Source organism: Pieris brassicae, chromosome 2 (genome assembly GCF_905147105.1).
Source record: "Pieris brassicae chromosome 2, ilPieBrab1.1, whole genome shotgun sequence".
NCBI lineage: Eukaryota > Metazoa > Arthropoda > Insecta > Lepidoptera > Pieridae > Pieris > Pieris brassicae.
Genome location: NC_059666.1, coordinates 11,160,054 through 11,173,743, shown reverse-complemented (window position 1 = coordinate 11,173,743; position 13,690 = coordinate 11,160,054). Strand labels below are relative to the sequence as shown.

Genomic DNA, 13,690 nt, shown 5'->3' with positions numbered 1-13,690 from the left:
CTTGTCAATTAGGCTTATTTTAAAATTAATAACGTAATTTAATGGTGTGATCGAATATATTATCCACGCAGATGTTGAATAGTACATTAATTTTATGTCTCTATGTGCGTCTGACTGTTAAAGTGACATTCCAGATAAATATTCTTTCGTTTTATTTAGAATAACGCTTGTTTGGCATTTCTGGTGTTCGCCTCGCCTTGTTTATCGTAAAAACTGCAGTAAATGCATACTCATTTCAAAGTTATTTTGCATTTGTATAACAATTAACAAGTATAATGTCAGTATATTTGTGTGGCATGCATTAAAGCTGACTGATAATTTAGATTTGGCCTTGATCGTTGTGCATCGATGCACAGCGCGTTGGCATTCACCTTATCGTGTGTTGAACTGGTGTATCTCATGAACAGAGCTCCCCTAAAATCGGCTGCAGCCCGCCTCATTTTAAAAGCATCCTCGCGTCTTCAACTGCACGTTATTACGTGCATTTCATTTTCGACGAATAATATTTGGTCGATGTTTAAAATCTTTAAATATATGCGTGACGAATACATTCCTGTGTTACTGTGTGAGTGCTTATATACGAGCCAGTAGTCAAGGTCGACAATGTCATTGTACGGAGAGACGCTATTCACACATCGACAACCTGCATTCTTTGTGTGCAGTTGAGCTATTGAAGTAATCTTATCATATAGGTCACCTTATTTTGTATAACTAACGTCAGTACACAACACGACATGTTATGTTAGTTAGTACTGTTTTCTGTTTCTCGTATTATCACTGTATTCACTAAGATTTTATGAACTAATATGTTGCGCTAGCGTATCGTTTTGTAATAATGATACATTATCTAACACTAATGTACTCGTAATAAGAATATTTAGTATAAGAAAAGTTGAAGCGAGGTGTCCTAGAGAACTAAAGGTAAGCAGATAGAATCGTTCCGTTTCAACGTTTTCTTGGCTTCCCCGATGTTTGATGTGTTCTCAAAATAGATAAAGCTGAAAACATCAATGGTCGTACGATATGCAGGCTCGAACCGCTCTGCATCTCACTGACGCAGTCAGTTGTTTATAGTGCTACCGCTTTAGGTTATTAACATTGAGGTCACAGACACGCCGAAGGAGACTGTTTGATACCTGCACCTAAGAGTCAAGTGGCAACCGTTGGGTGAACGTGAACTAAGCGACAATGACCCCCTTTGCCGCCCCAGCCGTTTATGCAACGAATCTATCTAGGTGACTCTCGGGTTGAGCAAGGCCACGGCAATTCTTTTTAGCACGGCCCGATGGCAAATTGTTATCGTGCATTTTTTATCTAATGCTACGATATCAGCGTCACATATGGGGTCAACGTTCGACGCACCACGTGGTTCCTTACGCAACGCATCGAAAATTAACCAATTTCTGCGTCTTTGAGAAAGTTAGATAATGCTAAAGCTCCAGTGAAAGTGAAATCTTATAACGAGTCGCTGATTTTATCATAAGTGCTGCACACTTGCTTTTGTTAAATTGTCTTACAATGTCGAGGAGAATTTAAATTAATGCCAGGCCCACGTCGAGCGTTTAGTACTTATCCGTCATTCAATTGTCTTCAAATGGCTAATAACTCTATTATAATAATGGCCGAGTCAAACTTCAATTGCTACGTTGATATCGAAGAAATCGCCGAGGCATTTCAATTTACTCTGCGCTTAAGTTTCTCTCAGTTAAATTAAATAAAAATCAACTAGCGAACATCGTTTTATAAAAAAAGATAGTACATTCTTTGTTGTAGTCTTTCAATTGCTTTGTTTATTTTATAGAGGTGTAAAAGTAAAACATAAAAGCGATGGATGTTGCTGCATATCTATTTATATCTGGTCCGGCCGTAAACAGCCTGCTATTGGGAACCGGTCAGCCGCGCCGGAGGAATGCCATTCCTCTCGCTTCTTCTTAAAAGTAACTAATTTCAGAACAACGTACATCGCTGAATATGTAACAGGCGAGGAATTCACTTCCATCGCTCTACGTGTGCGCTGAGCAATGTAACAAACTCTATTCGATACGTGAGACGTTAGCGTGCTAACAATGTTTAGCGAATGCTGCCAATAAAATCCATTTTCAGCGCAGGAATTCACTTTGAATTTAGAAATGCAATGATTTAGACGATTTTAGAATCATTATGGCTTATTTCAAGATTATGTTACGGTTAGACATATATAATATGTAAGTAAAACTCTAATCTTAATTGCAAGAAACACTTTTGAATAAAGTATAAATTACGGGAAACTTATCTTTATCGGCATTTAAATTTGTGGTTAGATAAGAGATAATTATTATTTCCTTTCGCTCAAAAGATTCTACGTATATTAATTTGTAATTGTACTGGAGCACCTAGTTAAAAAAACATCTTAAAAGTGATCAAACACATTAGTAATTTGATCAATACACTGAAAGCAACTTGCATGATTTTATAAACAAGATTTACTTATAAAAACAAAATATTTTTAATATTGATATTTTAAATCCTTAAGAAACTACTTGAAGTCAATACTGTTTATTTACGGAACAGTTGTTCCCTGTGAAAGGGTGTATAAAAATGGTGTGTACCTATTGAACGTGTTTAGTTCTCGCTCCGTCATTGCCTGATCATCGATCATACTGGCATCACTTTAATGTTAACAGCTAAACTGACATGGTACCAGACACCAGTTACCAATGGAAAACATTTTCACTATGATAGAATTGTACTCAATACATTTCGTGGCCATACGTTGATGTAGACAAAAATGAGAAAAAGATAGATACATCTGCCATGGTCCACTCTGTTGATTGTCTAGATTATTTCAATATTTAGGCTATTTTCAATATTGAATTATGTATTCGGATCTATTTTAACCTACGTATTGATGAATGAAGCGACTGACGGCATGAAATTGTCACAGTGGCGACCTTACGACGCGCGTGGGCTGAGTCCATGACACAGTTCACTAGATGGGCCATCGGGCACTTATTTCTGTCTCCATACGTAAACCCTTAATTATCACTGGATTGTACACACGTAAATGCAGTTATTGAATAGAGAGGTCGCTATTCCTGAGAATCCCTTTCGCGGACTACCGAACAAATGATAAAGTATTGCACAATATAACTTTAGGTCGTGATCGATCATGAGATCCATGACTTGCTATTTCGTTCGTGCTCGATGCTTCATGTTTCGTTTTTTACGTTCGTTGTCGTCGAAGTTTTTGCTAGTTGCAATCTGGTCACGCCGCAAAGAGGCCCAGCCGGTGTGGTAACTTAAATTTATGGTCGTATTTATTTAAAGCCTTTCCTTTTTATCTGTTAAATGAATTAAAAACCAGCATGATTTTCCTAAAACGTTCCCATTATGGAGACACGCAAAGATCGCGTGACATTTAAAAGCAGGTTTAATTATTCTCTCCCCCCCCCCTACAGTGCACATACCGATGTTCTCATTTCATTGAATAACTGTTTTCGACAAATACCGGCCAATGTCACGCTGATAAGCTATGGAATCAAACAAATCGTAATCTAATCAAAAGCCAGCCGGTGAGATTCGTGGCAAATAAAGAGATTCTTTGTCACCGTCGAATTTCTTTTGAGTTATCGCGTCTGATATGCGGTCAATGACTCCAAATCTTCCCGGATTGGTGTTAGGTATTATTTCGTGTTTAATTGATAATTCCAAGGCCATTGGTATGCTAACTTCGCTCATCAGGCGACAAATCGGTTGTTATTTCAGACAATTCTCTCGACCTACTTACACCAAACTGTTTTCCTCGTTGAGGTTAAACGTGTCCTACCGTGCGTTAATGACCTAAAAATCCGCCGTTTAAAGAACAACTTGTATTCAATTATGAGGAAATATGCCATAGAGAGATACTATCGACGGGGCGCTCGAGTGAGTATACCCTGTTAAGCAAAACATGGGAATTTTTCTCTTGTGGTTGTGGCTGAGTTGACCCAGTCGAGTGGCTTAGTTCATCATATATAATGCACATTTATCAGACAAGCAAAGAGTCGTTGACCTAATTGGTGAGCTAGTCTTAATTAGCCCTTTATGACAACTCTACGATAAGACGTTTACGTCATGTGAACGCGCCTTGACCTACTTTACCATAAGCTGTCTATTTCATGGAACGAGGTTAATAAACAAACGTTGCGGTTATGAATAATTTAAAATCTTAGGAAACTAGGTGATAAAAGGGTTTATTGGATGCTCATGAGAAGCAAGGCCTCAGGTCATATGTTAGAGATGTCATATAGAACATGTTGTAATGATTGCAGCTCCTTACAAACGTTGTGTTAAACAAAAAACTTCGCGATTAAAAAGAGTGACGGATAATTGATTGCCAGTTCTTCTCTTCCGTTCTACGCCGTTGATTTGGGAAAAGGCAGTAAATGTAAAATTAGAATCATTTCATATATATATATATCTTTTTTGTCGTTCATAAGTGTACATTGTGTTTGTTACCTATATCAATATATGATTTAGAATTTAAAGTCACTGCTTATTCGTACCAAAGCCGTTGTAATTATAGAAGTTATAAAAAAAAGCAGCTGTTTCTCTGAAGTTTCATGTTCGTTACACATTGCGCCATCAATCCTAATTATACCTCCCTTCGTCTATTTACTTAACGTACCCATGTTTACTTGAAAAGACTGTGGCACCCACATTGGTGCCGGCTGTACTAAATTGGGGAAGAGACAGAGACAAAACACGCAGTAACTATTTAACGCGATGGGAATTGAGAGGCCCGACGTAATCCGAGTGCCGTCGGTGCAGTTAGATATATTTAACGTACATAGTTTCATACTAAAAGGCCGACACTCTATAGTATCGTTTGCCTATATTTGGCAGTGTTTATCAGCCCGGATGCGTTTCAGTCCGGATGGACGAGCCGGCGGATGTAAACACTTCCACGTGTTAGGCGTCTGTAATGGCGTCTTATTAGGGCCGCTCTCGCTTTGCATCCCCGTTTCCTGGTTCTAATTTTAACACTGAACATATTTTGTTACACGTTGCAATAGAATCCAACTAGGGAACGAAAACATAATGAGTTAAGTTTCCACATTAGCGTGTGACGTGAAAATGGCGATTTTCACCGCGCGATTTCTATTTCAATCCGTTTTCCCGACGCGTGGAGAAACCGATCGCTCTACTTGCGCCGGCACCGGCCCACATCTCTCGCTAGAAAGTATCGTAGAAAGTAACATTATAAGTCGATCTCCGCCCGAGCGATGCATCATCACGTGTGTATTTTTTATGATCACTTTTCGTGACGACCCATAACTGTCTCTAGTTGATTTTCAGCACTTCCATTTAGCGCTTGCGCTAGGAAATGCTATGCTAGTGAGTCGCGTAACGTTTACTTTCGCCAAATTTCAATGACGTATGTGAGTAGAGTAGAGTAGGCCCGCCTTGTGCAATACCTAAGTTTGGGTAACTTTCACTGGCTAGTGAGCGCTTACGCGTTTCGCCTGCGAAGTGATTGCGTCGCCCGATTCTCCAGGTCACAGAGAAAGTTGAGTATTGTTCAATCGGTGGCACTTAGCAGAATTAAAGTTTCTATTAAATGTGTCATCGCGCAAATGAAAAATTCACCATTTTCGGGTCTCTGTTTTCGACAAACGTTGTTTTTAACTAACGGTTCAACTTTAATGAACTTTTGACAAAAGTTCATTTACCATTTTACTGTAACTAAATCTTTCTCACGAGGCCATTAAAACTAAAATTATAATAATATCGTGTCAGTAATAGCTAAATACTCGTAACAGGAACTATTTAAGTGTCGACATGTAGCTAGATAATAATAATTCGGGCCTGCTTAATTGAATGAAATATGTAAATTCAAGTAATTTGCATTTTATCATATTACGCATGACAAAATAGGCATGCTGCTTTTAAAACGACCTTCCTGACGAATTTCCTGAAAAATTAAAACATTTATTGAAATGCCTTAAATAAGATATTAGCTTTAAAACATGTGTGTTATTAAATTAAATGAAATGGTGCATTTGCTGATCATTTGCAATACATGATGAGCGCCATTGTCGGCTGAGGCGTAATACATAAAAAGTGACGGCTTTACCATGTTAGGCATTAGGTGAGACCTAAAGAATGAAAAAGTCGAATCGCGTGAGAGGAAAAACTAGTTATTATTAGTTGGGAATCGCGAGCTTCGAGCTCTGATGGTATCATAAATAAGAAGGCGAGCGTAGCTAGAAGCGGTACGGGGCAGGGGGGAGAGGGGCAACGTAAGAGTCAAGGCCGCACGCTGCCCCCGGTCGACGCTCGCGCCCCACTTGTCTCTCGTCCCGTCATCTCGCTCTAGTGCCCGAGCAGAGCGACTCGGTCGCACACCGCCGAAGGCGCACGAACTAGACCTTAGATGCGCCGGCGCACACTGATGACTGAACAGCTGGGACGTAATAACATAACACACTGACTCGGTCATCCGTGCATTCAACTTTTGATTGGCTTTCTTTTTCAAGAACAACCTCTGATTGCTAAATCATTCTTTTAATTCACTAAATCAACAAACAGGACAGATTGTGTACGAGGCCAGACTCAGTATTATTTTATTTATTTACGATCCATCGGAGTATATTCTTCATTCATTTTCAAATTTATTCACTGTTATTTGAAATTTTAAGACTCAAAAGATATTTGTTATTTTTACATAAATAGAAAATTTTAACACTTGTAAATTGTAATCACTTTTTATATAAGCTTTTGTAACTACATATATAAGATCAACTTTTACCTTATGATACGACAACTATGCTTAACCTCATTTCTTTAAGAGCTAGGAGGAGTAAATTAAATAACAGTTGTTCACCTTCACAAATTAAACCTTTGAATGCTCGTCACCATTAAGGTTTCGTTTCGGAAGGTCGTACAATTGGCATAATTAGTGTCCTAGTCGGCTTTTGCATACGGACCTAAAATAAATTGCATACAAAAACGTTTGTAACTTCAAACTGTGCCAATATTATGTGTGCGACGCTAAAATCGTTGATTCGATTGCGAAAAATAAACTCGCTTAGAATAGTTGTTTATTTTTGTGAAAGGCGAGTAAAGCGTTCTGTTTTATGAGTGGCCTCAGCTTTCGTTACCACGTGGGACAGTCGAACTAGTTTTTTGGCAGCAGTATTTCGGTCGGTTGCGCAACTCGGGTACTCGTAAAGGCCGCCGACCCGCAGCAACTGTAATAAGCGCACTCAAAATTATTAGAAATAATTAACTTGCAAGTCCTCTTAACACATATGTACAATACGAACAGTTGAAAAAACTTAGTTATAGCAGCCATAGCCATAAAACTGATTCGACTTGTGTTCACAACGGACCGAGACATGTGTGGCTTTGATTAGATGACGATCACGCATTCGTTGAGTATTTACACCCAATGTAACATCGTGGCTACGTCATTAGTATGCCGACCGTAGCTCTAACCACCTTTTGTTGGGACAGGAAGCGTCCACCACCGAAAATTAGGTAGGTTACACGATGATGTTAGCTCGAAAACGTCTATTGGAAGACGCAAGGGAAATCTTCTATTATTTTTTATTAAAAAGGAGGCTTTTAATAGAAGTAGTCAAGTTTTCAAGAAGGATTTCGTTTAATTAATGTTTAAGCAGGTTTCTAATTATAATTTTATGTACATTTAAACTCGTAGTAATGGAAATTTTTGCCTTATTCCAGGCAGGGAGGAACTGTCACCGGCATCGAGCATAAATGGCTGCAGCACGGATGGCGATGCACGAAGACAGAAGAAAGGTCCGGCGCCGCGGCAGCAGGAGGAGTTATGCCTCGTCTGTGGTGACAGAGCCTCGGGGTATCATTATAATGCACTCACGTGCGAAGGCTGTAAAGGTAACTGGAAACCTTGCTTTACCTGCATCGTTTTGTTTACGGGGTACCGTGTAACCTCGCTCGTCACCAAATACTCTGTATTCGCATGAAGCATTGTGCTGGCGATTCGGTTGACGATATGTACGCACTTTAGCCCAGTCGGGACGTAACGTCACAATAGCCGTCTGTAGTCCGTCTACTGCTCTGAATCATTTGTTATTCAGAGCTTAATTTGGTTCATTTGAAAAATAATAAATGCATTTTAATTGAAGCAATTTGTTTCTCTGAATCAAAACTAATAAAGAAACACAGTACCGTAATTTCTCTGAAGCTCGTAAATAACTATAAAAAGTATTTAAAAAAACGTTATCTATTTAATATTGTGTTTGTTTACTGCGTTCTATTCAGCTGTCATTGACCAATGCCTTTCAGACAACCTTTGCTGATAAAGTTATGCACATTTCGTAGTATGCCTTCGTAGGCAATGGAGATTACCCAATCACGTCTCACTTTTGTCATATTCATGATAAATGAGATAAGAAAAAAATGTCATTGACATCTAAAACAATATTTTATTATATTTTTCTGATTTTCTAGGGTTTTTCCGACGGAGTGTCACCAAAAATGCAGTTTACATATGCAAGTTTGGTCACGCCTGTGAAATGGATATGTATATGCGAAGAAAATGTCAAGAATGCCGATTAAAGAAGTGCCTAGCGGTGGGCATGAGGCCCGAGTGTGTGGTCCCAGAACCCCAATGCGCATTGAAAAGAAAGGAAAAGAAAGCACAGAGAGAAAAGGACAAATTACCAGTTAGCACAACCACAGTAGATGATCACATGCCACCAATTATGCAGTGTGATCCTCCTCCGCCTGATGCAGCCAGGATCGTAAGTATCTCCTTTCCCAATAGAGTTTCTACCTCATGCTCGTTCTTGTTTAATGGTTGTAATTTGTCTCTATGGTATAATTTAAACCTCAACTTAGTATATTGTTACATGCCAAGATGCACATGTACGGTGTATGAGCTTTTATTGTATGAGGCGGGTGATCACGCATTGTTTGCCGAAATTATGTTATTTTTGGAGTTGCGGACCTAGAACCTCCGTCGCCGCTTTATATAGCAAAGATCTTTGTGAGCCATGGCAGCGAGATATTAACATATTTCGTTTCCTATGTGAAGCTGGAATGTTTGCAGCACGAAGTGGTCCCGCGGTTCCTATCTGAGAAACTCCTGGAACAGAACAGGTTGAAGAATATTCCGCCTCTTTCGCCCAACCAGCAGTTCTTGATCGCCAGGCTCGTCTGGTACCAAGATGGGTACGAGCAGCCTTCGGAGGAGGATCTCAAAAGAGTCACACAGGTAAGCTTTAGCTTAGGAGAGGTATCGTCATATGACATCTTCTTTTTATGGAGTCACCGTATTAACTATTCTTAATGTCGTGTACATTAAGCATAGCAAGATTTTAATGGCCATTACTGACTACAATGCAGTACATATTTGTGGTACAACTCTCAAGAATCTGTTTTTTTTTCAGACTTGGCAACACGGCGAGGAGGATGACGGGGACACAGACTTGGCCTTCCGTCAGATCACAGAGATGACCATTCTGACCGTGCAGCTCATAGTGGAGTTCGCTAAAGGTCTACCCGGCTTCGGGAAAATCTCGCAACCAGATCAAATCACTCTGCTAAAGGTAGAAAGCCCAGTCTAAATAGAATTCTCAATATTATTGAGTATGAACCAGCCCTTTCGACTTTAACACATTTTTGTTTGCGATAGGCGTGCTCGAGTGAAGTGATGATGCTGCGCGTGGCTCGGCGGTATGACGCCAGCACGGACAGCATTTTGTTCGCAAACAACGAGGCGTACACTCGTGACAACTATCGCAAAGCGGGCATGAGCTACGTCATAGAGGATCTGCTGCACTTCTGTCGCTGCATGTACGCCCTGTCGCTGGACAACGTGCACTACGCGCTGCTCACGGCCGTCATCATATTCTCGGGTGAGTCTTCTTCGAAGGGGAAAATTGCCTCGAAACGAGATCACTCTTTTGACTCTCACCGTCACACGTTACAGATCGGCCTGGGCTGGAGCAGCCCAACCTGGTGGAAGAGATCCAGAGGTACTATCTGACCACTCTGCGGATGTACATCCTCAATCAGCTCAGCGCGGCTCCGCGCTGCTCCGTGCTGTTCGGCAAGATCCTGTCTATCCTCTCGGAGGTGCGCACGCTGGGCATGCAGAACTCAAACATGTGCATATCCCTGAAGCTGAAGAATCGGAAGCTGCCTCCCTTCCTGGAGGAGATCTGGGACGTGGCGGACGTGACGTCGCAGCCACCCGCGCTGCTGGACCACCCGACCGAGCTCTAGCCCCCAGGGCTGCGGGGGCCCGAGGGGCCGAAGGGGCCGCGGGGGCCGAGGAGAGAGCGCTCACAGACTGGCTAGGTTAAGTGGAGTGACTTTACGTGCTGTTGGACGTTCGGAGTCTATTGGCGTCGTTCCGCGACCGGACTCGACGCGTTCGTGAGAGTTATATCTGATATATAGAGTTCTATTCGAAAGAGTTGATAGTTGTGTTTGTTTACCGAAATTCACCTTTTCGATTGTATATTCGTATATTCGCTCGGCGGACTTTGTTGATCTTTACTGACCGTTTGTTTCTATATAGTTTATGTCCCGCGTTACGTCCCTTCTCCTGCGCCCGTGTCCCGATTTATTTTATTATCGCTGTGATTACTTTAGAGTTCGATGCAGACAGTTTCGGTACATCCCTCTGCAGCTCGGAGGGACCTCGGCCGGGGTGACCCCGACCATGGATATCTTCGTGACGTGGCAAATCGCTGCACATCCGACACGATCGGTCGAAACCAGTTTTTTAAATGTTTAACTTGGGCATTTCACGAAACGATCGGCCACGTCGTGAAGCAATCTACAATCGGGTCCCGACATTTCTACCTTAAACGTAAGAATTCGTTAAATTCGAGCGAAGTCCCTCACCTCTATACATAAGTTAGATAAGGTTTGTGGGTGATACGTTTTCTAATTACTTTTCATCGTTCGCTTACTGCACTTCGGGACGCCGGAACCGCTCCAAACGAAGGAGTCAAGCCGTCGATTTAACGGGCCGTTTTCTTTTGCGCGGGTGTTTTCTCGCATCTACACATGACACTCATTTAAGAGAAAAATTCAAGGAATCCAAATCATCATCGAATCTTGTTATGATGATTTCGTGGCAAAAGTATGCGCATTTCACTTGGAGGATTTCACTTTCCCGACTGGGAGAAGAAAGACAAATTCATAGATTAATTATTATTGTGTGCATCTGCTCACTATTGCTCATTATTGCTTATTATTGTTTTTATTGTGCGGCAGCTGTTGAGACTGAGAGAGTTTCGCTAAATTAGAGTAAAACATTACGCTAAGGTTACGTTAAATGTGTTATCTGAGATATCACACATCTCGTAATTGGCAGCTGATTAGAGTTACTGGAGCGGTAGTCGCAAATGCACACGATACGAGAGAATTACAATAATTGTACTGCCATTTGAAACACACGGAATGCCTTATTTCACGTTACCTGTACTCAAGTACCTTCATTGTTGAGAATGGATATCATAGTATATAGAACATAATTAGTCGATCTCAATTACCCGTAAGCGTGCTTAAGCAGAGTGAGTGTCACCCCGCACCATCCCTAACGCTTGAGTACCGTCGAGGCGTGTTTGAGGTTTTGGAAATGCATTTCTAGTATACGTGTGAATCCGCGTGTCACGATCGAGCTAGCACCGCGGGCCGCGCGCTAGTCCGCTCGACGACATCTTTTCGACTCGTATTTATAATTAAGCCGTAGAGGTAGACGACCCATAGTAGTAATCGAAGCACAAACGCCACGGAGCGCCTCGGACGGATCGGGCCTCGGGGCGTATACGACACACTGCCATTTTATGTACGTATACGTAGCACGGTGCGAGCGAGAGCGCGGGCCTTCGCCGTAACTTTCGCTGCGATCCATGCCTTAAGACTCGGAGCGAGTCGAGACAACCAAAACTGCCATTCGGTTAGCGGTCGACGGACTCCGTCGGTGCGCAGCCGGTCGTGTTTGATACGTATTATTCGATTTCGAAATTGTAATAGATTTATTAAGTGTAAAAATCTCGTCGGAGATGAGTACCGTAATGTAATTTGTGTCTTAGCCGTTAACGGAAGCCGAGTTAGTATCGCCGAGGGTCGTCGAAGACGGCACCGGAGCGCCGCGTGGGGCTCGGGACGGACGGGACGGGTGGGACGGGAACGTCGAGACGGCCTTCCGTCGACGTCGGCCCTTCTTCGACGTGGAGTATTTGATTTTCGAATCGGGGGCGAGGGTCGCGAGAAATGGCGACCGGTCTCGACCGCGTGTCCATTTTTACTGTATATAGGTACCTCTAGATTTTATGGTCGTATGTTTGACATATGTTTAATTTTATTCATCTAATAAAGTACAGATGGCTGTTGTTATTTTTATATTATTTGGGTAGAATATATTTTTTGTAAATGACCTCTGTATTTATCTTTTGTAAGCTTTGTGAGGCGCGAGAGCGCCGAAGAGTATTTTGACCGACGGACGATTTCTTCGTTCCGACAGATGTTTCTCGATGCTTTGTTTCTTCAGAGTGCAATATGTACAAATAATTACGTAGAAATACGATGTACAGTCAAGTTTAGTTTTAAAGGCGCAATGCGATTCGCTCTCGGGTTCGTCGTACACTGGAAGCATAATAGGCCCTATCACACTTTACGTGTTTTCTTATACTTAAGCGATTAATTTTACATAGGCGGACTAGGTGATGTTCGTATTAAAATTTGCTAATTTTTGTAGCAGATTAGACTCGTCCTCTCGACGAGACGAGTGATGTACATTTTGAATTGACTTCAAGTGATTAAGTTATTATTTTAGAAACGAATTTTTCTTATTGATAATTCTGACTGGCAGCCTCGCAGCCAGTTCGCTGATACCAGTGTGATCGTGCAATGTCCATTAGAGAAATAAACAATATTGAAGTGTAACTCCTCGCACTCTCGCGCAGCCTCTGGCGGGTGCCGCGTCGGATGTCACCGGAAGGCTGATTCGAGAGATAGGATCCCATTCCGTGTTCTTGCATATTGTTTCGTTTTCTATGTAACTTTTTTTTCATCCTAACACTACGCCTTAGTGAATCCCCTATTTTATAATTTAACTACAGTGGTGAGGAGAATTAGTTATAGGGAACAGACATGACGAATGTGTTGAAGTTTTAGAGAGACAACTTTTATAAAAGAAACTATCTACAAAACAAATGATTAAAAGGTGTACAAAACGAGGAAATTTGTATGAAACATTGTTATGCGAATAAACTTACACCTCAACATAAAATATCAAATGTCTTTTATTTAACCTTAAAGTTCCGATCACAATCCCCGACCTTTCAATATTTTTATTCAATTTAATTAATTTCTTGATACGGCAACGAGCATTCTCAAATCGACCCAATCGCCTTTGAAAACTTGAACTGGGGAAGGTTCGCTGCAGTGCTTGCAGAGATGCATCTTCTTTTAGACGCGTAGAGCCCTGGTTCCCCGTTTGGGTGACTTTAAGGGGAAACTTTAGAAGGCGCCCACACTTGGAAGCGTTTCGGATGGGCTGCGGGATCTACCTTTCTGGCCCTTTCCTATTCTTGACCACAAAAATTTCCCACCAATACTTTCTAGTTGGATTTAGAAAAACGGCGCCTGAATTTGATGATACTGATTGTGTAGGTGTTTCGGGGGTCCTTGATTGGAAAAAAATGAAATATAATTTTGTTTATTG

The 13,690-nt window shown here is 41.4% G+C and overlaps 1 protein-coding gene across 5 annotated transcripts in view; it reads left to right on the top strand.

Moving 5' to 3' along the window:
* Positions 1-13,251, top strand: part of LOC123720193 (ecdysone receptor) — an 80,042-nt gene extending 66,791 nt beyond the window's left edge. For 3 of the 5 annotated variants that reach the window (XM_045676726.1, XM_045676725.1, XM_045676723.1), the window contains 6 exons: positions 7,708-7,878; positions 8,455-8,747; positions 9,041-9,220; positions 9,396-9,554; positions 9,641-9,863; positions 9,938-13,251. In XM_045676726.1, the coding sequence (XP_045532682.1) occupies positions 7,708-7,878; positions 8,455-8,747; positions 9,041-9,220; positions 9,396-9,554; positions 9,641-9,863; positions 9,938-10,233 (1,322 nt within the window). In that variant the 3' untranslated portion in view covers positions 10,234-13,251. The remainder of the gene's footprint in view (positions 1-7,707; positions 7,879-8,454; positions 8,748-9,040; positions 9,221-9,395; positions 9,555-9,640; positions 9,864-9,937) is intronic. The other 2 variants (XM_045676727.1, XM_045676724.1) reach the window with 1 other exon arrangement.
* The last annotated feature ends 439 nt before the right edge of the window (positions 13,252-13,690 follow it).